We start from the raw sequence: 27566 nt of genomic DNA, 5'->3' as shown, positions 1-27566 counted from the left end.
TGTTATAAAGAACGTTTAATAGGAGTTTCTATAGTGCTCAATACACAAAATAAAATTTATTTAAATATTTAAAGTAATTCTGGGATATATGCAATTTATTCTGATTATTGCTAAAATCATGTTCACATTTAAGCTTTAACGTCTGAGGAACCAGTGTCTATACACATGGAAGCATACTGTCTAATGGACACCACAGGGCTGTCCCTCCAAGATCACACAGTGACTCTGGAATGGATACAGTACTGTTCCTGCTTCCAGCCTACACACCTGTGGGTGGTGTGTGACAAGTCATGGTCCTCCAGGTTTAGGCCACGGCATCAAGCAGGCTCTCAGGGAAGCCTTGCTGACCTAGAGCTCATGGAGGTGCCTGCCTTTGTCGCCTGGAGACCCTAGCGGTCCCACTCCCCAGGGCTGTGCTCATCACTGTCCTCCTCTGAGTCCGCAGACACTCTCTTGATTCTCTCCAGGGCTGCCTTGATGCTCCTCTCCAGGTCGCTGCTGCGCTTCTCGCTGGGATCCACACCTGGGCCTGGGTGGACCTTCTTCAGCCGCACCCCCTGCCTGATGGCAGCCAGGACTTGTTCATTGACAGAGGTGCGGGGCAGGGGCGAGGTGGGCAGGTCTACTTTGCGGAGAGAGGCCCTGCCCTGCCGTAGAGAAGCCAACACTTCATCCATGGAGCCTGAAACTGAGCAGACAGCAAGTATGACGAAGATCCAGGCTTCCAGAAGCCACCAGTCCCTGCCATGATTTAACAAGCACGCATGTGCAGTGAGCCACTGGCCGTGCACTCAGCAGCTCTCGGCAGCACTATGCTGTTCCAATCAGGACAGTTTGACAGCTATGTTTTCACATACTTACCACCCACTTCTATACCCATTTCCTGTTGAAATTGATTTAGACACCCTTAAGAGTTAAGGGTGCCTGAGAGGAACAATCTGACCCACAGGGTGAGACTTAGCGCCCTCTAAATTATATCTCCTCCATTTCCTTTCCCTACAGACATCCTGAGCATGTGCCCTGCGTTCCTCTACTTCAGTCTTGGCGATTAGTCAGTGATGACTCACTGTGACAACAGGCGAGTCGGTTTCCACACACAGAGGGGCTTGAAGTGGTATACTTGGGAGCTGCTCAGTAGGCTGAGGGGAGGCTCTGGCGCATTTCCTGTCAGTGTGTTTGATTCCACCCAGCTTACCTGAGGCGGCTATGGGCTCTTATTTCTGAGGGTGTGACTACTGTCAGAACACAAATTAGCTCAGAGTCCCACGACACTGGGGAGAAGCTATTTTTTCAAAACCCTGGCTCCCTGACACCCCAAGGAGTTAAAACCTTTCCTCACCTTCCAGACACAGAGGCATGAGTACTGGCACTAACTTAGACATCTGTCAGGTGGGCCCCAGCATGAACAGTCATTTCCAGTTGGGGACAGAAGGGCTGGGCTATGGCTGACAAGGCCTGTTCTGTTCTGGGCTCACACTCTCGCCCAATTACAGTCCTCTGCGAGAACGGATTAGGCAACTTCTATAGTCAAGGGGTCTAATTCAGACTTTCACTCTCCAGCGCCATACAGTAGTGTGTGCGTTGAACAGAGCATCTGACCTAAGCTGAGAATACTCCCCGACCCAAGGTCTGCCCATATCCAAACCCTAATCTCAGCAGATCGGAGGCCACTCTGCATTCACAGTGTTGCAAACCCTACAGCTAGGCTGTTGCCACCTGAGCATGCAGGAATGTTCCTCCACACCTTGTTCTGGACACACTGACACCCCAAACTCAGAACAGGCAGAATGTTCAGTTAGCCCAAACCAGCACTAACTGTCCGTAGCGTCACACTCATTCCCATCCTCGTAACTGTGGTATGAGGTAGCGGCCTCAGCCAGAGCTCAGCATTTTCCTAGGGTTTAGCTAAAATGATCCTCCCCAAAGCAGTAGGCTCTGAGTCTTGGCAGGTTTAGGCCAGTTTCACCCCCATAATTAGAATTTATGCATGAGAACTGTGACCCTCACTAACAAATACTTGAGTGTATTCAGTATGAAGACAAAAGATGGCCACTTTCACAGTATTCTCAATTAAAATCAGCACTTCAGTTCTGTGGTGACTCAGGCATGTGACAGCACCACTTAAAGCGTGTTGAGAAACACTGGCAGGGCTCACATCCATGCTGAAGCTCGGGCAAGCCCGCAGCAGGCTGCTCTGTAACAGCCTCTGAGGCGCAGTGCGTGGTCAGCAGATGCAGAGCTGTGTCTCAGGCTGAGTCAGCACTTGTCACACTCGGTCGCACCTACACTAATTACAGTAAGAGCACTAACAAGGCAACAAATGGTGGCATATTCTGAGACTAGAGAATTCTGGAGAAGACTTTAAATTAAAACTAATGAGACTTCACCAGCGTAAGAGCCCACAGGAGGGAGGGCAGAACTACAGTGGGTTACCTGGGTGTTGGAAACCCTGCAGGAAATGGCTCGCTCTTTCAGCAGACTCATCACACACTAGAGGGAGTGGCTGGTCCTCTGTTGAAGTCTTGAGTCTTAAATTCTGATGAGTGGTTGCTTGAAAAGAGGACAGAACAGGGAGGGGGGGAGGTGGGGGAGGTGGGGGAGGGGGGGGTGCTGGCTGTGGTGGTAGTGACAGATCTTCGCTGGATCTGGAGAGTATCTGGTCACCAACTGGAACAAAAACTTGGCTGGGGACACTGCCACAGGAGTCTTGATGCTCAGGGGGGTTCATATTAGCGTCAAGTAAGGGAGTAACACTTCCAGTTTTGTTGGAGGCAGTGTGAGCTGTCTTGTGAGCAGCGGTTGAGGACCTCTTCTGAGAGCATCCACCTGACAGCTTTGGCACCATCGATTCTGAGCAGGTTGTTTTTAGTGCAGACCGAGGAGCTGAACACTTCTGAGGATAAAAACAGTGAGAGATTGGCCACAATGCAGACCGTCAGAATGGTGCAACTCCACAGGCAAACCTATAAACCAACACTGCCTGGACCGGGGGCATCCTGATCACGAGCACTTCCTGGCCACCAACACGGCCCCAGCTAGGCCCGGTTACTGAGCCTGCTTTCATGAGTCCAAGGAGCACTGCCCAAGTAGCAGCAGGAGTGCTGCTTTGAGCTTGGAACGACCCTGGGCCAGACTGAAACCCTATCTTATTCAAAACAAAAACAAAAACTAAACAGAAGGAAAAAAAAAAGCCCTCACATTTATATTGGCTTTTGGGGAAAACTGGCCTAAACTTGCCAAGACTCGGAGCCTACTCCTTTGACCAACTGGCTATGCTTTCTCTGTAATAAAATGAAGATGAAGAAGGAAGCATACAGATGAAAATACTCATGTTTTAGAGAGAGAGGAAGATGGGAACCTTCATTCCAGCAGAGAGCACTCTGGTTGTAGCTACATGCAGTGCTTCTGCTGTAGAGATTACAGAAAACAGGGAGCCAGGTAGATGGCTCAGGTAAAGCACTTAAGCAAAGAGGAGAGCCTGTCTTCAATCTCCAGAACCCACACAAAAGCTAAGAGTGGGGGCAGGGCCTGTGGAGCCATGCAGCTCCCGGGCCACTTGCTGAGGTCCAGGCCAATGAGACCTTGTCTCAAAAAACATGGTAGACAGCTCCCGAAGAAAGACACCTGAGGCTGTCCTCTGAGCTCCACAGGCATGTGTGTGCTTACACACACACACTAAAAATAAAAATAAAGAGAAGGCAGCTAACACCAAAGGCAGCTAAGAGCCACACAGAAAGGAAAGCAGGAGCCCAAATACGCTGTGATAGCAGCAGTAGCATGCTGTAAGCGGGCACACACTGATACAGCAGCAGGGCGGATGCAAGAGGACTGAGTTCCAGGCTCCCGTGGGCATCTAGGCTTTGAATGCTGAGTCCCCAGCTGAGGCACTGCTTTGGAAGGATTAGGTGTGGTCCTACTAGAGGAAGTGTGTCACTAGGGTGGGCTTTGAAGTTTCAAAAAGTCCAAGTCCAGCCCAGTTTCTCACTCTTTGCCCGCTGCCTCTGGGCCGTGTGAGCTCTCAGTTACTGCTCAGTGCCTGCCTCCTGCTGCCATGCTCCCACACAATGGCAATGGACTAACCCGGAAACTGTAGGCTAGACCCCAGTAAATGCTGTTTTATTAGTAACCTTGGCTGTGGCGTCTCTTCACAGCAACAGAACAGTAACTACTAGGCTACATCTTAGGAGCCTGCCTCAACCAAAACAAACGCCAGCAGTGGTTCGTATTGTGGATTTGAAACTCGGATGCTCCTCACAGCATTTCTACATTCTATGTCATCTGTTCATTACATGTCACTCTTTTCTAGGGTAGGTGAGACTCATTTATCTCCCCAGAGAAGGGCTGTGAGTGATTATTTCTAGAACTTACCTCCCTATATGCTCTCAGTCGAGCAAGTGTTTTTTGTCGTTCGTGGTTTATCCATTCTTTTTTCTTTTGTTCTTCTTCTTCTATTTTGTCTCTTTTCTATATGTAAACAAACACATCCTTGTAACATGCCCATAATTCCAGTCATGTGCGTATTCACAAGGAGAGGCCCACCCTCATCTGTGCCAGTGTGCGGTTTCCACTGTCACGCAGCAGCAGCTGTGATTTGCTCTCTCAGGTACTCACTATCTGAATGCCGTGATGCTGGAGAAAATGGCTCACGCTTTGTCTGGCTTGTCGCAGTCTGAGCTGATGACTTTCTCGGCAGTGATCCTGGCGGGGAAATACAAGTCACACACATGGTTTCAGTGAGACCATGGAACACAGGCTGGAGTAGAGTTGAAAGCAGTGCATTTTGACTAAGTAAGGTGTTTGGTTTCCAATGAGGGTCAATGGTAGGTCCTCCTCCACAGTCATGTGACAAGGGCTGCCCTCCAATTTCATCTGTTCCCAGCAGAGGGCTTTGAGAGATAAAAATGTCTCCTCAATCTATTTTGTTTGGTTTGGTTTTTGCTTTGCAGGGAAGGGAGCCTGCACACAGCACAGCACACGGGTGGAGATGAGAGGACAGCCTGCTGGGGTCAGTTTTCTCTTTCTACCCTGTGGGCCCTGAGGCTTGAACTCAGGGGGGCATGCTCAACACGGATTGCTTTACAGGCCCCGCAATCTAATGCAATTGCTTAAACCCAAGTCCTCATGTTAGAAATACAATTTGTATCTCCAAACACATCTGCAAAAACATAGCCCACCTAGAAATACTTGGAAAGTGATGTTAAAAACTGTACTTCTTTCTCTTATGCTTCACCGCCCACTCTAACCCTTCATATCCAGGAGAAATGCGCTAAGAATACTAATGTTCCTGGCTATGTTTTCAACCTGAGCCACAGTGACGTTTTCTTCCTATGTTAAGCATGAGAGTTGTATCACTCCTGGATATCTTCCTGACAGATGAAAACCTTAGCTTAAGAGAACTTGCAGGGCTGCAGATGGCTGAGTAGCTGTGAGTGCTCGCTGCTCCTGCAGAGAAGCAGAGTTCATCCCAGCCCCCACACTGGGCAGCTCACAGTGGCCTGTGACTCCAACTCTAGGGATATGATCCCCTTATCTGGCCTCCACAGGCACTTGCATCTATGTGCACATATACACATGTATGTAAACAAACATAAATTAAAATAAATCTTAGAAAAGCTGGCAGCTCGCCCTTGTAGGGTCACAAGTGTCCAAGCTGCAGTTTCAACCCAGGGTAGCATCTGAAAGCTGCCCTCAGCTCCCGCCCTGTCCTCCCAGCGAAGAGTTGCTGGGCTGAGCAGAGGAAAGCACCTGAGGGTGACGTTAATGCTCCAACTCAGTCTAGGACCGTGGTTCTCAGGCTGCGGGTCAGCAACCTGTCTCAAGCCCTTGGGGTCAAGCAACTTTCTCACAGGGACATCAGATACCCTGCATGTCAGATATTTACATTTCTAACAGTGGCAAAGTTATAGTTATGATCTAAGAATGAGAATAACTTCATGGCTGGGTGCAGCCGTGACGTGAGGGACTGTGTTAAAGGGTCGTAGCATTGGGAAGGTGGAGAACCACTGCTCTAGAGACTTGACAACTGGGTTGTTTTGTTCTGGTTTGTTTTAGTGGAGGGAAGGCGTGTTGGTGAGTTACTGATGGTGCCAGGCAGGTGGCTAAACAGGTGAGGTGAGTGGGAAGAAAAGTCCCGTAAGGAACTATTAAGCCTTCTTAAAACATAGGGACTTTCTCTTCCACTGTGAAAATTACCTCTCTGTGTTTTTATGTAATAATACTGTTTTTAGAATTCAAAAGCAAGTGTGTTTCACTCTACTTTGGTTTTGCTTTTTATTTTATTTTATTTTTGCTTTATTGGTCTTTTGCTTGTTTGTTTTCATTTTCATTTTTTCTGTTTTGTTTTGATTTTTAAGAGATAGACAGAACAAAGTTTGGTGGGGAGGGAGGTGAGGAGGGAGGGAGGGAGGGAGGGAGGGAGGTGGGGAGGGAAATACAGGAGAAGCTGGGGGAGAAGAAAAACATGATCAATATATGTTGTATAAAAAAATCTGCAATAAAAAGGAAACAAATTTGTTTTGTTTCACTAAACATAAGGTCTGAGGTAAGAGGAACCCTGCATCATGACTCACATTACCATGATCCACAATTTAGACTAAAATGCTATGCTGTACAGGTGACTGCAAGTTTCCCCTGGTTTTTAACTCTGTTTTATATATATATATATATTACATACAGTGCTCTGGCTGCACAGAGAGAGAGAGAGAGAGAGAGAGAGAGAGAGTGTGTGTGTGTGTGTGTGTGTGTGTGTGTGTGTCTGTCTGTCTGTCTGTCTGTCTGTCTGTCTGTCACTGGGGGATTGAACCAAGAACCCCATAGATGCCAGTCAAGTTTCTACTGCTAAACTATACCTTCAGCCATTTCTTATATTTTTAAAGTAGAAGCAGGTCTGGGAAAGTTCTCCAGGCTGCCTTCAACGTGCCTCAGCCTCTCAAGTGGCTAGAATCACAGGCCTGAACCACCAGCACCACACCCAGCTCCCATTTTGTTTATTTTTATCTAATAAGTATGCGTGGGCACATGGAGGTCAGAGGACAACTTCAGGGGCTGGTGCTTCCCTGAAGCAGAGTTATCAGGCTTGTGCCACACGCGCTGTTATGTGATGAGCATTTCATGGCCCCAACTCATATTTTGATAACAAAAGCACTATATATAATATAGTACTATATAGGTTTTTTTGTTTTGGTTTGGTTTGGTTTTGGTTTTTCAAGACAGGGTCTCTCTGTGTAGCCTTGGCTGTCCTGGACTCACTTTGTAGACCAGGCTGGCCTCGAACTCACAGCGATCCACCTGCCTCTGCCTCCCGAGTGCTGGGATTAAAGGTGTGCGGCGCCACCCCCGCCCAGCTCTATATAATATTAATATAGTATAATATAGTACTATATTATATATAGTATATACTACATAGAGTATATAATACAGTACTATATTATATATAGTATATACTACATAGAGTATATAATACAGTACTATATTATATATAGTATATACTACATAGAGTATATAATACAGTACTATATTATTATATATAGTAGACATTCAATATATAATTACTGAATGAATTATAGTAAACACTTAAATCTCAAAAGAAACAAATAATTTTTTAGTACTTTAAATATATTTATCTCTAGCCATAGAAATCATAAACATACAGAACATTAATCACTATGTGTGTAAAAACCTTTTAACCTTTTCTTATAATGGAAGCCTAGAGAGAGGGAGGCAGCGCACGCATGGTACCTTTCTGTTCCTGAGGCGGGCCCTCCTGCTGCAGATGCGGCCCCGCTGCGCCTCCAGCTGCTGGCACTGCTGTCTGAGTGCTCTCAGCTGGCCGTTCTCACCAAGGGGCAGCTCCAGGTCTTGAGCAAGGCCCTTCAGCTCCTCAGGGCTTTCGCACGGGTCATAGTACACCACTTCATCCTGTTTCTCTATAAAGATTAATGATTTTCTTAGCATGTTTTACTATGAGAAATAACTTTTTAAATGTCTTTAAATGGAAAGAAAGACTGGCTGTAATTACGTCATGTAGGGAGAACACATACTTCTTACACAGCTGTGCACAGCAGCAGCTCTACCAGAACACGCTCCTTGTGCTAGAAATAGCATTTTAATGGCCACATAGTATTCACTAGCTCAAGCATTCTCAGAATGTCCCAATGTTCCGATTTTGTGATGATAAACGTGTGTGTGTGTGTGTGTGTGTGTGTGTGTGTGTGTGTGTGTGTGTCTGCGTTCACTTCCTCCTTACTAAATGAAATGAACATTGAGGGTTCTTTACATCTCCTGCCAAGATGCTCCCGGCACAGCACAACTGCTCCCCAGTCTTTACTCTTGATTACATACTGATTTTTAAAAACACATGCTTGTAACAATCCAAACCCTGCAAAAGCACACAGAATAAAGTCTTCTATATCTCCTCCCCAAACCTGAGTCCCAAAGGAAAACATCCTTCCAGATTAACTTTTTAAAAGTAAGAGTCCCCCCTAAATGTATAAAACGTTCACAGGTGAAAAGAGCTGCAAAGTTTTGGCCACCAGGATTAAACAGTGCTGAGGGCCTGTGTGGGAACTGTTAAACTTGAGGGGCTCGGGAAGGGGGTCAGGGTGTGGAGAGACCTACCATGATCTTGGGAGGGAGGGCTCAAAACTGCAAGACGACAATTCTCCCCAAGTAAGCTCTAACTTTAAGCACAATCTCAATCAAAATTCCAGTGGGTTTTTGTTTGTTTAAAAGTTGCCAGAATGATTCTAAAGTTCATCTGGAAGAATAAAGAAGTGAGAAAAATCAGAGAACATGGAGAAGCAGGGTAACCAGGAGGGTGCTGACACGCATTTCACAGGTAGGGAGCAGTAAGGAGCCACACTGGGGGCGGGGGCCTCACAGAGTGCAAGAGGACACTCAGGCCACACCACTGGTGCTGGCTCTAAGCCTTCAAAGCAGCAGGAGGCAACTGTTTAAAATCAGTGATTGAGACCAATTTGGGGAGAAAAGTTTGATTTTTACCATAGTATGACCAACAACTGAATAAAATCCTTAATGTGGAAAATACTCTAAAATGGAAGATATACATGACATGATCTTTCTTGGTGCAGAATCCAGATACAACAATACAGCAGGCTGTGGTAGTGCACACCTGTAATCCCAACATTTAGGAAGTGAGAGCAGAAAAATCAGGAATTTAAGGCATCATTGACTACACAGCAATTTTAGTCTAGGCTGGGCCAATGACATGAGACTTTGTCTCCAAGAATAAACAAACAAAACCAAAAAGGATCAGTAGCATGTGTGCGCGCGCGCGCGTGTGTGTGTGTGTGTGTGTGTGTGTGTGTGTGTGTGTGTGTGTGTGTGTGTGTGTGTAGACACGACAGTGAAAGAATTACTGGGAGAGGAAGGGGTCATGGGGCAGGTAAGGACAAGTAAGGGTGACGGGGGTGGCAAATATGAGCAAAACACAATGATATGTATGTATAAAAATAAGATAAAAATAGAGCCAGGTGGTGGTGGCGCACGCTTTTAATCCCAGCACTTGGGGCAGAAGCTTGAGGATCGCTGTGAGTTCGAGGCCAGCCTGGTCTACAAAGCGAGTTTAGGACAGCCAAGGCTACACTGAGAGACCCTGTCTTGAAAAACAAAAACAAACCAACAAAACCATAGACTATCAATAAGCAAAATGTTTTTGGGGTGTGGTGATGCACATCTGTGATCCTCACCCTCAGCAGTGCTGAGGAAGGACAGCAGTAGGTTCGAAGCCAGCTACAGCTACATGGTAAGACCCTGTCTCAAAACGCCAAAAAGAAAAGAAAAAATGCCGCGTGTGGAGGCGCATGCCTTTAATCCCAGCACTTGGGAGACAGAGGCAGGCAGATCTTCTGTGGGTTCGAGGCCAGCCTGGTCTACAAAGGGAGTCCAGGACAGCCAGAGCTACACAGAGAAACCCTGTCTCAAACAAAACAAAACAAAACAAAACAAAACAAAACAAAACAAAACAAAAAAAAACCAAAGGAAAAAGAGAAAGTAAAAATTTCAAAGAAAAATGGTCATTAAGTATATAAAATTGTTTTCAGCATCAATAGTAATTAAATAAACAAAACCTATAAGATGTCATTTTTCTACCAAGTATCCAGAAGCTTCAAAGAGAAGAATATAAATACGGTAAGATACTTTCTCACCTTCTGCTGATGGGGTATCCTTTGTGTATCCTCTCTAGGGGGCTGTTATATAATTCAGGACTTAGAAACAATCGTGAAAAGAGAAAAATGTATTTCATGACTGTTGTAGTGCCATTTTGGCAGATACATATTATCTGTTATAAAAGCATTGCCCTTAATCCAACCATTGCATCTTTGGAAGTTTATTTCATAAATTATCAGGAATCTGTACTGCACACAAGGACACATGCAAAGGAAAGTTTTCTGCTGAACTGATGTTCAAGACTGGAAGAAATCGGAATTGCAGTATGCCTGTAAAATGGAATACTATGCAGCCATTAAAATTCTTTGGGCACTTATTATTATTACTTATGAGTTTATTGTGTATTAGGTAAAAATGAAGTAACTTGATAGAGTATCTGGTTTTGGTTTTTAAAAAATATTGATCTTGCTGGGCGTGGTGGCCCATGCCTTTAATCCCAGCACTTGGGAGGCAGAAGCAGGTGGAGCGCTGTGAGTTCGAAGCCAGCCTGGTCTACAAAGTGAGTCTACAACAGCCAAGGCTACACAGAGAAACCCTGTCTTGAAAAAACAAAATAAATAAATAAATAAATATAAATTAAAACTATTGATCTTTTTATATTCAGTTTTATATATGTAGCATACAAAGTTATCAGCAAATTGCTTTTACTAAGTACCTATACATAATGGGCAAAAGGCTTTCTTTCTTTGTTTCTCATGTTTGAATATCCTGTTGAATAATAAAAATACTGATGGGAGGGGCTGGAGAGATGGCTCAGCGGTTAAGAGCACTGTCTGCTCTTCCAAAGGTTCTGAGTTCAATTCCCAGCAGCTACATGGTGGCTCACAGCCATCTATAATGAGATCTGGTGCCCTGTCTGGTGCCCTCTTCTGTCATGAAGACATACATGTGAGTGAACAGAGCACTATATACAAATAAATAATTGTTTTTTAAAAAATACTAAAGGGAAAATAAAATTGTGCAACAGACGCAATGGGCCATTTATAAGAAGAAATTGGTAATTAGTCTACATTTCTTCAAACATGTGATTCAACATCTCACTCTAACATAACCATAAATGTTACCTTTTATAAGTCTCTTAACAGAGTCCAACTGTGTGACAAGGATCGTCTCTTCACTTCTCAGTATCTCAAGCTTAATATCATATAACTCCAGCTGAATCTCATAATACTGTATTTCTAGCTCATCCACAACGTCTAAATTCTTTCCTTGGTCTGGAAGATCTTCCATCTGGTTTGTATGGAGAAAGAAATAGATTTAATTAGCACAGTGAGAGCGAACTGCAGGGCATCCTGGCAGTCGTCTTCTCCCCCATGGTGCTAACTGTAAGAATGGAGGCAGGCAGAAACTCAGCTCAGAGACAAACCGGAACTCATTCAGCATTCTCTTCACACACTCCACCTTACCCCTTAGAAACATAACAGCAATGAGACTATGTCGTGGATGGAAAGTGTTACCACAAATTTCAAACTGGCGCTCCAAACCCCAGCGTGGCAGTGCTGGGTTAGGTCTGCTGAGGTGGAGGAGCAGCCCTGTGGTGGGGAAGGCTCTCGGTGGTGCTTCCTCCCATGGACACAGCAGAGCACACAGCAGGAAGAGAACCCTAGCCAGAGACACTGAATCAGAAGGCACCTAGATATTGGACGTCTAATGTCCAGAGCTGTGAGATAGCTAAATGCCGTCTGCAGTCACTCCAAGTATGGTATCTTTTCACCAGCAGCTGGAACTAAGACAGCGACTATGCTCCTACGAAGAAGAGCCACTTAGGTTAACACACGATGGAGAGCATGCTAAGCTATGCTGGGCTGGGGCTCAGTGGGGGAGAGCGTACTTAGCTTCTGAATGAAAGGTGCTAGCTCCCGGACACTGTCACATTCCAGGCACACATAGATTTGTGTATGTACATGACTAAATACCGAACATACTGCTGGATTGATTTTTAAAGCGAGCCTCCCACTTCAATCCTAACTCAGTGCTACAAAGCCAATCCTGGACTATCTCAGAAACATCTTGAGAACCAGGAAGGGAAGCTCCATGGCCCACCCTCACCAGCAGCACAGCTACTGGAAGAGTGTGTTGTGAAAATAAAGAGAGCTCATTACCGAGGCCTAGGACGCAAGGGCAATCTAAAAGAAAGCGTGGCGTCAGAGGGAAGCTGTGTTTTTGCCTTACCTTTCCCTGGACTTCAGCTCGCCTGTGGTTTAGACACAGCTCTTTTGCTCGCATAAGCTGCAAAGTCTCCCGAGCTAATGCGAGCTTGAGATGCTCTAGCCTGGGCATGGCTGTGGCCCAGGTTGCCTGGCCAAATCTCTTCCGATCCTGCTCCATTTGTTTCTGCATTCCTGAGTTGATAATTAATAAAATAAAACAAAAGTGCAACTCATTAGTGGATCCTGGGTTGTTTCTTTGTTGCCTCTTATTACTAGACTTATCACAAAAAGTAGCACATGATCATTGATAGAAAATTTCAGGTATTTAGTTTATAAGCAGGACAATAACAGCTCATGAGCCACCTCACTGAGACACCTGCCTTTAAATCTTGGTGGAGACTATTTCTACGGCTAGACAGGCTCTGTTAAGCAGTCTGCCCAACATTAAGGGTGTTACTCTATTTCCAATCTAATTTCAGATCCTAATATATTGCTGCATCGGTTAGTTTTCATCAACTTGATGCAAACCAGAGTCACCTGGGAAGAGGAGCCTCAATTGTACAGTTGCCTCCATCAGACTGTCCTGTGGGCAGGTCTGTGGGGCATTTTCTTGACTGTTGACCTCCATAGGAAGGCCTAGCCCACTGTGGGTGGTGCAACCCCTGGGCATGTGGTCCCCAATTGTATAGAAAGCAAGCTGTTGACTCCAGCCAGGGAAGTAGCCCCGCAGCTCCAGCAGACACTCCCTGACAACTTGCAGGCCAGACGCCAGGGAAACAGGTAAGCTAACTGAAGATCTTCATCTCTCCCTCAGCTCCTCCAAAACCAATACCCTAATCTTTTTTTAAAGATTTGTTTATTTATTATTATATATACAGTATTCTGCCTGCATGTACACCTGCAGGCCAGAAGAGGGCACCAGATCTCATTATAGACGGTTGTGAGCCACCATGTGGTTGCTGAGAATTGAACTCAGGACCTCGGGATGAGCAGGCAGTGCTCTGAACCTCTGAGCCATCTCTCCAGCCCCAATGCCCTAATGTTATCCCCAGCTCTGCAGCAGACCACTTGCTGAAGACTCCCATGCCCCCAACCCCCTCCTCCAGGGATTCATACAGGCCTTCCTCTCCAAACTCCCCTCCTCAGCCGCTTTCTTTATCCGAGTCCCCAACTCCAACAAGCATTCCCTGGGGACCAACAGGTCACTCTAGCCAGAGAAGCAAGTAGGCTAACTACAGATCATCACCTTTTCCTTGGCTCCTACAATTGCAATCCCCCAGTCTCATCTCCAGCTCTGTATCAGAACACTGGCTATGGCCTCCCCTCATCTCTGCCCCAATTTCCATGGGACTATGTGAATCCTAGAGGTATTAGGTTTTCTTCTGATCAGCGAACCCCTCAGCATCCCCCTCCTTTCCCATCCCTATTCCTAAGTGTCAGCTCCCAATACTTAGAAACACATGGAACCCCCAGTGGCCACACCTATCAGGATCCCAGAAGAATTTCCTACCAGGCAACACATAGACACCAAGCTTTCCAGAGAGCGCAAAGGAAACCAAGGGACCAAACACTCACCCAACAAAGACAAGACAACACATCAGCTCATAGAGTTACAATCATCCCAAGACCAGATGCCTAGACGGCAGCATAAAAGAGTAACAACCAGGGCAGTCGGTCTCACTGGAGCCCAGCAACCCTGCCACCACAGGCCCAAAGCGCTGCAACATAGCACAAGACAAAGGCCTTAATAACCTTTATGACTAAGAAACAGGTCCTTAAGGAAGAGCCCCTTAAAGAAACCTATGAAAAAACAAACAGTGAAAGAAAGGAAAATCAATAAAACAGACCAAAACCTGAAAGTAGGAATAGAATCAATAAAGAAATCCAAAGCTGAGGGAAATCTGGAAATGAAAAATTTAGAAACTCCATAGGAACCTCAGAGGCAAGACTCCCCGGCAGAATACAAGAAATGGAAGAAAGGATCTCAGGCACTGAAGACAAGATAGAAGAAATAGGCACCTCAGTCAAAAAAAAAAAGTTAAAAGACAAAATCCTGGCACAAAACATTCAGGAAATCTAGAACACTATGAAAAGACCAAATCTAAGAATAAGAATAGAGAAAGGGGAAGAAATGCCAAAGGCACAGAAAATGTTTTCAACAAAATCATAAAAGAAAATATTCCTACCTAAAGAATCAGATGCCCATCAAGGTCCAGGAAGCACACAAAAATACCAAGGAGACCGGACTAGAAAAGAAAGTCCACTTAGCACATAATAATCACAACACTAAAATTACTGAACAGCAAAGACCAAGTAACAAAGGCAGACCTATTAGAGTAACACCTGACTTCTCAATGGACTCTTAAAAGCCAAAAGGACCCATACAAATGTCTACAGATTCTTAAGAGAGCGCAGACACCAGCCCAGACTACGCCCAGCAAAACTTTCCATCATAATAGATGGAAAAAATAAGACGTTTCACGATAAACCCAAATGTAAGCAATGTCTATGGCCCCACAGGAGAGGCTAGAAGGACAACTCCTACCTAAAGAGATTCACAACACCCAAGAAAACATAAGGAATAAATAATCCCATACCTGCACATCTAAAGAGAGGAAGTACACATACACAACCCCAACAACAACCAAATAACAGGAACCAACAAACACCACTTATTGATACCTCTCAATATTAGTAGTTTCAATAACCCAATAAAAAGACACCAACTAATAGACTGGCTGTGAAAACAGGACCCATCCTTTTGCTACATCCAAGGAACATACCTTAACATCAAGGATAAACATCACCTCAGCATAAACATATGGAAAAGATGGACCTACACAACAAGCTCATGTAGCCACTTTAATATCTGACAAACAGACATCAAACCAAAACTAATCAGAAGGGATAAGGAAGGACACTGTATACTCTACAGGAAAATCCACCAAGAGGTCACTGCAATTGTGTGTGTGTGTGTGTGTATGTGTGTGTGTGTGTGTGTGTGTGTGTGTGTGTGTTTTGAGACAGAGTTTCTGTGTGTGGTCCTGGCTGCCATGGAACTTGCTCTGTAGACAAGGCTGGCCTCGAACTCAGAGATCCCCCTGCTTCTGCCTCCCAAGTTCTGGGATTAAAGGTGTGTGCCACCACTGCTCAACAACACTGCAGTTCTCTGCCTCCCAGCACTCAGAGGCAGAGGCAGGTGGATCTCTGTGAGTTTGAGGCCAGCCTGGTCAACAAAGCAACTCCAGACAACCAAGGCTCCACAGAGAAACCCTGTCTAGAAAAAACAAAAACAAAAAAACTGAATGAACATTAACAGACAACATATTCAAACTTATGGAACACAATGAAGGTGGCTCTAAAGGCAAGTTCATAGCACCATATGCCAACATAAAAAACCTGGAGAGATCTCATACTAATAACTTAGCAGTACACCTGAAAGCTCTAGAACAAAAAGAAGAAATCACATCCAAAAGGAAATAAACTCTGAGTTGAAATCAATAAAATAGAAACAACAACAAAACCTACAAAGGGCATATACTCACTTATAAGCGGATATTCGCCACGTAACACAGGATAACCACACTACAGTACAGACATAAAGAAGCTAAATAACAGGAGGGACCCTAGAGAGGATGCGTAATTCTCACTCAGAAGGGCAAACAGAATAGACACTGGAAGTGGTTGAAGAGAGGGAACAGGACGGGGGCCTACCATAGAGATCCTCTGAAAGACACCATCCAATGGGGGATCAAAGCAGATGCTGAGACTCACAGCCAAACATCAAGGTGGAGCACAGGATGTCCTATGAAAGAGTTGGGGGACAGGAGCTCCACAAGGAGGCCAATGGAGCCAACAAATCCAGCTGGGGGGAGAATGGGTGCTGCAGAGACTATGCACCAACCAAGGATCATGCAGGGGGAGAACCTAGACCCTCTGCTCAGTTGTAGTAAACAGGCAGCACAGTCTCCTTATGGGTCTCATAGTATGGGGAGTAGGGACTACCTCTGACATGGACTCTGATGCTCACATGTTGATCATGTTCCCCTGGTGGAGTGGCCTTAACAGGATACAGGCAGTCCAGATGAGACTTGATAGGCTGAGGTTAGATGTTAGGGGAGGAGAGCTCTCCCTTTCTAAGGACTAGGGGAGGGGGAAGGGTAAAGGGGATGGGGAGGGGGAAGGGTAAAGGGGAATAGGGAGGGGGAAGGGTAAAGGGGATGGGGAGGGGTAAGGGGGATGGGAAGGGGGAAGGGGGATGGGGAGGGGGGATGGGGAGGGGGAAGGGGGATAGGGAGGGGGAAGGGGGATGGGAAGGGGGAAGGGGGATGACGGAGGGGGAAGGGGGATGACGGAGGGGGAAGGGGGATGACGGAGGGGGAAGGGGGATGACGGAGGGAGGGAGGGAGGGGTCTGGGAGGTGACAAGGGAAGAGGCTACAATCAGGATGTAAAGTTAACAATTAAAAATAAAAAATAAAATAAATAAAAAACTTACAAAGAATCAATGAAACAAAGAGTTGGTTCTTTGAGAAACTCCTAAGATTGACAAACCCTTATCCAAATTAATTAAAAGGTAGAGAGAGAATATTCAAATTAACAAAATTAGAAATGAAAGAGGGGCATAACATACACTGAGAAAATTCAGAGAATCTTAGGGACATGATTTTAAAAACTACTCCACCAAACTAGAAAATTTTAAAGAAATCATTCATTTTATCAATACATACCACTTATCAAAGTAAAATCTAGATTAGATAAGTAATTTAAACAGACCTATAGCCACTAATGAAATAGAAGCAGTAATTAAATCTCCCACCAATCCCCAAATTTCCAGGGTCTGTAGAGAAATGAACAGAGAATTCTCAGTACAGGAATCTCAAAAACGTCTGAGAAAAACTTAAAAGAAATGTTTTACATCCTTACCCATCAGAGAAATGCAAATGAAAACTACTTTGAGATTTCATCTCACACCTGAGGATGCTGGTGAGGATGTAAAGTGAGGGGACGCTCATGCATTGCTGGTGGAATTGTACACTTGTATCACCACCATAGAAATAAGCACGGTGCTTCCTCAGGAAGATGGGAATCCATCTTGCTCAAGACCCAGCTATCCCACTCTTGGGCATATACCCAAAGGATGCTTCATCCTAGCACAGAGACACTTGCTCAGCCATGTTCACTGCTGCTCTATTCACAACAGCCAGAAACTGGAACTAACTTAGATGTCCCTCAACAGGGGAATGGATGAAGAGGATGTGGTACCTTTACACACTGGAGTATTATTTGGCTGTTTTAAAAAATGGCATCATGAAATTTGTAGGCAAATGGATAGAACTAAAAAAAAGTCATCCTGAATGAGGTATCCCAGACCAGAAAGGCAAATATGGTATGTATTTGCTTATATGTGGGCATTAACTGTTAAATCACTGATAACCAAGCTACAACCTATAGTACCAGAGGGTAGTTATAAAGTAAGGGAATAGGAGAGGCAAACAGATCCCCTTAGGAAAAGGAAATAGAATATATAGTATGGGTGGGAGGGGGGCTGGACTGGATCAAGTGGGGAGGGAGAAGGGGATGAGGAAGGGAACAGGGGAAATGCAGCTAAAAGTAAGGGCCAGCCGAGGGGTACTGTGTGATCCTCATACAGTAGGAGCTTCCTAATTTACATATATAAAATATTTACATATATAATACAGTAGAAGCTTCCTAAAATATTACATATACACTTTACATGGTAATATGATGATTCTTTGGGTCTCTCAGTGTCTGTTGTTACAGTCCCCTTTTCATTCCTGATTTTGTTGACTTGGATAGTATCTATACCTTTTAGTTAGTTTGGCTAAGGGTTTGTCTATTTGTTAATTTTCTCAAAAAATTAAAAAGTCAGCTAGCTCTTGGTTTGTTCATTCTTTGTTCTCTTTTTTTCTAAGTTATTGATTTTGGGCTTGAGTTTGATTATGTCCAGCCACCTACTCCTCTTGGGTATTTCCCCCCCTAGGGCTTTCAGGTGTGCCATTAAGTTGCTTGTATGAAATGTCTCCAATTTAGTGCTAACCTGGTGCTTTCTCAGAAAACTGGGAACAGCTCTACCTCAAGACCCAGCTAGATCACTCCTAGGCATATACCCAGAAGATACTCCACCACACAATAAGGACATTTGCTCAACTATGTTCATAGTGGCATCACTCGTAATAGCCAAAAACTGAAAACAACCCAGATGTTCCTCAACCGAAATGGATAAAGAAACTGTGGTACATTTACACAATAGAATACTATTCAGCTATTAAAAACAAGCAAACAAACAAAGACATCATGAAATTTGCAAGCAAATGGATGGATCTGGAAAAGATCACCCCAAGAGAGGTAACCCAGACCAAGAAGGACACACATGGTATATATTCACTTATAAGCAGAAATTAGCCACATAATACAGGATAACCAACTACAACCCACAGAACTAAAGAGGCTTAGTAACAAGGAAGACCCTAGGGAGGATGCTTACTTCTCACTCAGATACAGGGAAACGGCTGAAGAGAGGGAACAGGATATTCCTGCCATGGATGTCCTCTGAAAGACTTCACCCAGCAGGAAATCGAAGAAGATGCTGAGACTCACAGCCAAACTTTGGGCAGAGCGCAGGGAGTCTTACAGAAGAGTGAGGGGATAGAAGGACCCTGAGAGGACAGGAGCTCCACAAGGAGACCAACAGAGACAACAAATTCTGGGCCCAGGAGAGCCTGTGGAAACTAAAGCACCAGCCGAGGACCACGGCCCCCAGCTAAGATGTAGCCTATGGGCATCTCAATCTCCTTGTGGGTACCCTAGTAAGGGGAACAGGGGCTGTCTCAGCCATGGACTCTGTTGCCTGCTCTTTGATCACCTCCCCCTGGTGGGGCAGTCTTTCCAGCCCACAGGAAGAGGATGAGGCAGTCCTGATGAGACCTGATAGGCTGGTGTCAGTTGGTAGGGGAGGAGAGATCCCCCTTTCTGAGGACTAGGGGAGGGAGAAGGGGAGAAAAAAGGGAGGGATGGGGGGAGAGAGGGATCAGGAGGACATGAAGGAGGGGGCTACAATAGAGATATAAAGTGAATAATTTTTCTTTTCTTGAGACAGGGTCTCTGTGTAGCCTTGGCTGTCCTGGACTCGCTTTGTAGACCAGGCTGGCCTTGAACTCAGAGATCCACCTGCCTCTACCTCCCCAAGTGCTGGGATTACAGGCATGCGCCACAAAGCCCAGTGTGAATAAATTTTAAAGAATAAATGTAATTAAAAAACAAATATTGTGTAGTGAATCTTATTAGTAAATATAAAAGAGTCTCAATTAGTTGTGTGATAGCCAGGCTAAGAGAAAAACTGAGAAACACACAGTTTTATAAAAATAACTGCAACAGGGACATCCAGCAGGCAGAAAGGATTCTGGGATAGAGCCAGGAACAGGAGATTCAGAGGGCAAGATGTAAGGAAGATGGCTGCATGGGGCCTGAGCTCAGGAAACAGGTCATGTAGCAAAATGCAGTTTAGTATAATGGGTTATTTTAAGTTATGAGCTTGTCAGAGAATAGCCCAAGTATATGGCCTAGGTATTTGTAAATAATTATCTTGAGTCTCATGAGTCATTATTCCAGCAGCTGAGGGAGAGGAGGAAATAAAAATCCACCTACAATACTAAACAGGTGTCTCCATCAAATCCCTCCCCTCAGGACTCAGAGAATGCTGTGGAAGAGGAGACAGGGTAAGAGCCAGAGGGGATGGAGAACAAAGCCCTCTAAATCAGCATGCTCAATGAACTCACACAGACAGAGGCAGCATGCACAGGCCTGCAGGTCCTTTGTGGGTGTGTGGGTGTGTGTGTGTGTGTGTGTGTGCGTGTGTATTCTTCCATTTTAGTTATTTTTATGGGATTCTTGAGTGTGTGAACTGTGGGTCTCTGTTTCTTGTGTCTTCTCTTTAGGCTCTTTTCCTTCTGTTTGTTGTTTTGTCCAATTCTGATGTGTTAATTTTTGTTTTGTCTTATCATGTTTGATTTTATTACTATCCCTTAAAGCCCGTTTGTTTTCTAATGAGAGACAGAAAGGGTGTGGTCCAGACAGGACATGAAGTGGGGAGGAACTGGAAGGAGTAGAGGGAGAGGAAACGTAATCAGGATATATTATGTGAGAAGAAAATCTATTTTCAATAAAAGGGAAGGGGGAAAAGGGGAGGGGAAGGGAAGGAGAAGGGAAGGGAATGGGGAAGGGAGGGGAGGAAGGAGAGCAAGCAGTGAAAAGCAAGCAGTAAACAGGACTCCCCCCTAGCGGCACTCCTCTCGGACTCAGTTCCTGCCTCCAGGATCCTGCCTTGGCTTCCCTCAGTGAAAAACTGTTACCTGGAAGTTTAAGATGAAATAAACCTTTTCCTCTCCAAGTTGTTTCTGATTATAGCATTTATCACAGCAATAGAGGGTAATCTAGGACAATGGGACTTCTACCATTAATTTTTAGAGATATCAAAGGTCAGGATGTATGTGTATGTGTGTATTTGTATTTATGGTTATATCATTATTTATCCATAGGATACCTTAACAAGTAGATTGACAGATGTGAGATTTCCTATTTGGGGCCAGCATGGACAGTGCATAGGCCTCACCTAGTGTGACCCCTGCCTGGCTGGCCGCATTCCTACTCATAAAAAGCTCTCCTGCTCTCCAGCCCACGGGCTTGCTTTAAGCTCTCCTATTTGCTAAGCCCTCTTAAAGCACAGAGCCTTTGTAAGTGCTCTCTGCACTCCAGGCACTACTCAGGGATGGGGAAGCGCGTCTCTCAGGGGCCCTTCACGACACCCCAGCCACACCCAATTGCTTTCAGAGCCTTGTTTTTCCTCTTCAGTGCGGCTTCTTGCACCTGCCATTTTCTGTGTGTTGAACGAACATATCACAGACTTCCCTCTGCTCCCAGGCTACAAATGGGCCATGCTCATCCTGTCACTGAATTCCCAGCACCCAGCAAATATGCTACCTGATCCTAGGAGGCGTGCAGATGTTCTACGAATAGAAGAAAAGTCACATATATCCTAGTACAGCAGTTCAGTTTCACCTGTTAATGTCGTTACTGTTTCCTTAAAATAATTCACAGTGATGTCTTGGATAGAGACCACTGCTTCTTCGGCCCGTCTGGTCCATTCACCGGCTTCCTTCTGCAGGGCAACCACCCTTTTAGGACCCAGCTCATCCTCATCCAGGGACTTCTACAAAAGAGTCATGTAGTGGCATTAGGAAATTCCGAAGTGGCTGTACGGACTGTTGTAACCGCTCTTTTTACTACTGCTTAGTCAGTTCACGACCTAACATCAATGGGCTCGGGCTGGGCACCCCTGGGAGACGAGGGTGGACCCTGGGTAGAGAGAAAACTGACTGCATCACTAGGCCCTTTCCAGGGTGCTGTCAGGTGATAATGCACAGTTGCACAGATGAGATGCCGGTCGCTCAGCACTCAAGGGCTGCTTCTGCTGTAGTTTCTTTTAGGAACCCTGAATACTTAATACTTAAATGCATGTAATATGGTCGCCTAAAGAATATTCACAGCTGTGTGTTCAGGACTCAATGCTCATGGGCCCTGAAATTCAAACATTGAAGCCTAAATCCCCAATGTGAAGGTATGAAGGCATGAGGATGCGCCCCTCGTGTTAGCCGTGAGGGCGCTCCCCTCGTGTTAGCCGTGAGGGCGCGCCCCTCGTGTTAGCCGTGAGGACGCGCCCCTCGTGTTAGCATTGATGGATGCCCTTATAGGAAAGCTGAAAAGGCGAAGTCTCTCTGGTCTTTCCCACATAAGGGCACCTCAGGACAGCCAGCTAAATACTAGCAAACTGTTAAACACCACGTTTTCCATGCCTGATGACTCGAGTTCAATCCCTGGAACGCACACGGTGGAAGGAGGAAACCTATTTCCACGTTTGTCCTCTAACCTCTACATGTGGTGCTATGCTAAGTAAATGATAAAGAAAAAAGTGTTCTAATCAGAGAGTTGGATATTGTTACACAACCTGAATGTATTCAAAACAACTGAACTATATACACTTCTGATCCATGGTCTATGAGTCATACCTGAATGATCATACACAGAACACACACAGTGCACACAGGTGAAGACTAAACAACACGCCTCCACAACAGTGATGAGAACGACCCCATCCGTGGAGTAAAGAAGCACACACAGTACATTGTGGAAAGACAGCCCAGTGCAGGGAGAGAGCAAAAAATCTCTCTGATGTCTCCTGACTCCGGATGCTTCTTCTACACAGGGTCACCCCAATGCAGTGCCTCTCAAGCTGAGGGCTTTGACCCCTTGGAAGGTAAAATGACCCTTTCACAGGGGTCACCTAAGACCATCAGAAAACACAGATATTTACAGTATGATAACTATCAAAGTTACAGTTATGAAGTAGCAACAAAAATAATTATAGTTGGAGGGTCACCGTAGCAAACGGAACTGTATTAAAGGTTCACAGATTTAGGAAGGCTGAGAGCCACTGGAATCAGAGCAACAACTATTAATGTTTAAATTACAGGATTACAATCCACAGCTCTGCTATTTAAACTTGCCTCCCAGTTCTAAGACATCTATGTGTGTTCTTACAGGTAAAAAAAAAAAAATCATCTAAAGGGAGTATGCATCACAGCAAAAACAGTCTATCATCAGAACAGTGCCAATGCTTCCAAAGCTACCGCATTCTTAAGACACTGAGAAAACGAACAAAGCATTGTCTTCACTTCTAGTCCATTGTGTCCCTGCTTTGAGGAAAGAGGAGGCCTGCACATGCTCAGCAAGCAGCCTATCACTGACCTACAGCCCCACACCCTTCCTCACTTATTTATTTATTATTTATGTGTACTGGTGTTTTCCCTGCATGTAAGTCTATATGAGGGTATCAGAAGGCCCTGGAGGAGTTTACAGACAATGTGAGCTGCTATGTGGGTGCTGAGACTTGAACTTGGGTCCTCTAGAAGAGCAGCCAGTGCTCTCAACCACTAAGCCATCTCTCCAGCCCCTTCTCCTTACTTTGGGGGGGGGGTGGTTTACTGAGTTTCCCAGGCTGGCTTGGCTCTCTGCTGCCCAGGCAGGCCTTGAGCCTACTCCTGCATGGCTACACTTATAGGTCTGTGCCACCAGGCCTGGTTTGGCTGTTGTCTGTGCTTTTATCAGTGCTGGAATAAAGTCCATGGCCTTGACTACGCTGGGCACAAGCTCTACCACTAAGCAACACTGCCTATAATCCAGCACTTAGGAGGTGGAGGCAGAAGGATGAAGATTTCAAGGCTAGCCTCAGCTACACTATAAATTTGAGGCCAGCCTAGGCTACATAAGACCCTGTTTCTAAATATACATATATATACATATATATATATATGTATACATACACACACACATATAATTTTTATTTATCATCTACATATAAAGATGAACTCAAAGTGAAAATACAGACTAACCTTCTGAACCTTTTATGTGACTAAAATAACAATACAGGATGGGCAGTAAAATAAAAATATCAGGAAACATACCAAAATATCAAGCTTACATGAGGTCGCAACTTCTCTCATATCTCTAAATGGCTGCAGTAAATACTGGAAGAACATGGTTGCCTTGGTAACTAATTCCTGATACGCTTCATCTTCCTCTTGATAAACTTCCATTAATGCTACCATGGTGGTGGCTTTTCCATGATCTTGAAGAACCTAGAGAACAAAATGTAAATAAAGCTTAAATCTGGACATTTATAAAATCATATAAAAGTAAATAAATAAAAGAAACTCAATAGCTGGGCGGGATGGAGCATGGCTGTAAACCCAGCACTCGGGGAGACAGAGGCAGGTGGATCTCTATGAGTTCGAGGACAGCCATGGCTACACAGAGAAACCATGTCTCAAAAAAACCAAAATATAAAAATAAGAACAAACCAAAAAAGGAAAGAAATTGGGGGAGGATGGTTAAGAACATAAAAAATGAGGCTGGAGGGATGGCTCAGAGCTTAAGTGCACAGCTCTTCCAAAAGTCCTCTTCAACTCCCAGCAACCACATGGTGGCTCTCAACCATCTATAATGAGATCTGGTGCCCTCTTCTGGCCTGCTGGCTCACATGCAGGCAGAATACTGTAAAAATAATAACTTAAAAAAAAAAAGAACATAAGAAACAAAGTATCGGGAACCAATCTTGAGCTGGGTCTGGGGGACCCGACCTGTGAGTGGGCTACTTTGGGAAGATAAGGCAGGAAGTGTCTTAGGCCTACAGGCCTTCATTACAGCTACTTTAGGAGGTGGAAACTGGTTCAATCCCAGAGCAGAAAAGCTTCTGAGACACGGCAGGCACATCAGAGAAACACTACAAGGCTTTCGAGGCTGGACTTTGGGATGAGAGGAGTGGTGGGCTGGGACTAAGCCTGCCTGGGCTGCAGACAGTTCAAGGCCAGCCTGGGCAGCTTAGTAAGACGCCACCTGAAAGCAACGAGCCAGGGAGGCGGCTCGGCAGTAGAGTGCTTGCCTAACATGTGCAAGGTTCAAGGTCCTATCTCTAGTACAGATTTAAATAAATAGCCAAGTCTGATCTAAAACGATGAGGTTAAGGATCAAGAGCTGGCTGGCCTGAAAAATCTCCTGTAGTTTCCTCCTATTATAAAGTAAGGTTAACACCATGAGAAGCAGGTGTGTGAACTGCACAGAATAAAGTGATCCCAACGGAGCTGGTGGCAAACGCCTATGAGCCCAGTACTTCAGAGGCTGAAAACGTCAGCATACTCTGAGAGCAGCCTGGACTACACAGTGAGTTCCAGGACAGCTTGGGCTACTATGTGAGATCCTGTCTCAAAACAAACAAGACCTCACTAATAGAATCCTTTTATAAAGCCATTTTAGCTTTAAAAGACTCATTCTAAAAAAAAAAAAGAAAGAAAGAAAAGAAAGAAAGAAAAGAAAAGAAAAAGACTCAGTCTATAACAACAATCAAGGTTTTGCTATGTGGCTGATTTTTTTTTTTTTTTTTTTTTTTTTTTGTGGCCCAATTCTTATACACCCCCTTCCTCAAAAGAAACACAGCAAAACCACTGCTTAGTGACTTCATAGTTAACTTCCTGGGAAAGAGACACACCTGGGAAAGGGAAACTCAATAGAGCAACTGTCTCCATCAGATTGGCCTGTGGGCAGCTCTGGGTTGAATTAGTAGAAGAGGACCTTGCAAATGTAGGTCGCTTCCACCTGAGTCAGGTGGTCCTGGGCTAAGAAAAGCAGCTGAGCCAGATGATGGTGGCACAAGCCTTTAATTCCAGAACTCGGGAGGCAGAGGCAGGCGCTGTGAGTTAGAGGCCAGCCTGGTCTACAAAGGGAGTCCAGGACAGCCAGGGCTACACAGAGAGACCCTGGGGGGGGGGGGGCTGAGCAAGCCAGAGAACACAAGCCAGTAACCAGCCTTTCTCTGTTATCTGTGCTTCAGAACCCACCCTAGCACTGAAACCTGTAGCCAAAAGACCCTTTCGTGCCCCACCTACTTTTGATCAAAGTGTTTATCAAAGCAACAGAAAACTAACTACAACAGTGGCTCACAAACAGGAAAGTCCAGCTCTGAAACTTAGCTCTCTCTCTTCAGGACGGTAAATCAAGACCCCCTCCCTTTAGGGTCTCTTAAGTTTACCACACAAATAATTTAATTGGTATGTCGCAAATTACTTCCTATTGTTGCCAAAACTGGTTTTAAAAGCCTCCCTTCCTGAGAGCTTTCCATGTGATCTTTACTGCTTGAAGAAGAAAAAAGCTATCTTTTAAAAGTCGTTCATCCTCTAAGACATTTTTAGCCATCCCTCACCTTCCCCAAAGGAAGGATTGCTTTCATTTAACTTATGTTTTTATGTCCTACGGGAATGCGTTGTTTTTAGTTTTACTTTCACTATTTCTGGGCTTTCCCATTACACCATCTTGCTTGGCCAAAATTGGGGAAAAGTTGAAGGGCGGAGCCTGGCTCAGAACTGCAAGTAAACTTCTAGGTAAACCAGAATGGCGGCTCCCGCCTGTAATCCCAGGACTGGAGAGGCTGAGTCAGATGACTATCGTTAAGTTCAAAGCCAGCCTGAAACACAGCAAGAGACCCTGTTTCAAAAACAAGAGGACAGGGCGTGGCGCGGAAACGCTCTCCGAGAATGCCAACACTTGGGAGGGAGATTCTTAGGGACCGGGAGTTCAGGCCAGCCTCGGGTAACTGAGACTCTGCCTCAGAAAGCAAACGCACATAAAAACTACTCAGTTTCAACTTCTCGGCCCCACTTCATCCCATGTGAGGCGCAGGTGCGCTAGCGATGCTCGACCTGCGCCTGGAGCGTCCCGGGGACCCGCCCTGGGCCCGGCCCGGCCCGGCGCGCCGCGTACCTGGCGCAGGCGTGCGGCCGCCCCGTCCAGGCGCTCGCGCAGCGTCCTCTCGCGGAACTCGCGCAGGCCCTCGCAGTCCGCGGTGTCGCCCGGGGCCGGGAAGAGCACGTCCCGCACGGTGGCGCCGCCGCAGCCGTCCGCCGCCAGGCCCAGGTAGCGCTCCAGCTGTCGGCACAGCTCCTGCATCGCCGCGTCGCCGGGGTCCGCGGGCGCCGGCCACACGAGCGCCCACAAACCGCGCCCCAGGCCCCAGCCCGCGCCGCCCGCCGCCTCCAGCTCGGGCGGCAGCGGCGGGAAGCAGCGCTCCAGGGCCGGCCATAGCGCCGCCAGCTGCCGGTGCGCGCCGCGGAAGCCGGCGGCCGACAGCAGCCCGGCCCAGCTGCACCCCGCACCGCCGCCGCCGCCGCCGCCGCCCTCCCGTAGCCCGCGCCGCCGCTGCGCCGTGCGGTCGTGACAGGTGACGGCGAACTGGCCCTCCCGGGCGTTCCAGGCCACCAGGAAGCGCAGCTGATGTCGTTCGGGCTCCCGGAAGAGGTCCTGGCGCAGCGGCACCCAGCCCTCCAGGCTGTCCGGCTGCTCGCCGTCCATGGCCTCCGCACAACCCCTAGACCCGGCCCGGCCGCGACATTTTCCGCGAGTCACTGCTGTCAGTCAGCGGCGCGGCAGCTCCCGCCCACTCGCTCTGATTGGCTGTCTGCGGGAGGCTGTCCCGGATTGGTTAATTAAGGGTCTCCCCGTTGACAGCCCAAGTTAACCATGAAACCACTAAGTAAACCAGGCAAGCCTTGAACTCACAGAGCTCACCCTGCCCCTGTCTCCTGAGTGCTGGCATTAAAGGCGT

At 46.1% G+C, this 27566-nt stretch overlaps 1 protein-coding gene across 1 annotated transcript; it reads right to left on the bottom strand.

Annotated features, from left to right (window-relative positions):
• On the bottom strand, positions 1–27566 carry WHAMM (WASP homolog associated with actin, golgi membranes and microtubules). Its single transcript, XM_084752070.1, has 10 exons — positions 26726–27566; positions 23878–24051; positions 21416–21566; positions 12361–12530; positions 11253–11418; positions 7738–7925; positions 4612–4698; positions 4369–4464; positions 2434–2893; positions 1–688 (listed from the first exon to the last, which is right to left on the bottom strand). The coding sequence occupies exons 1-10, from the start codon at positions 27311–27313 to the stop codon at positions 390–392; spliced, it is 2379 nt and encodes a 792-aa protein (XP_084608196.1). The 5' UTR covers positions 27314–27566; the 3' UTR covers positions 1–389.

Source organism: Acomys minous, assembly GCF_964271855.1.
Source record: "Acomys minous genome assembly, chromosome: 2".
Classification (NCBI taxonomy): Eukaryota; Metazoa; Chordata; class Mammalia; order Rodentia; family Muridae; genus Acomys; species Acomys minous.
This window is presented reverse-complemented; position numbering and strand designations above follow the sequence as displayed.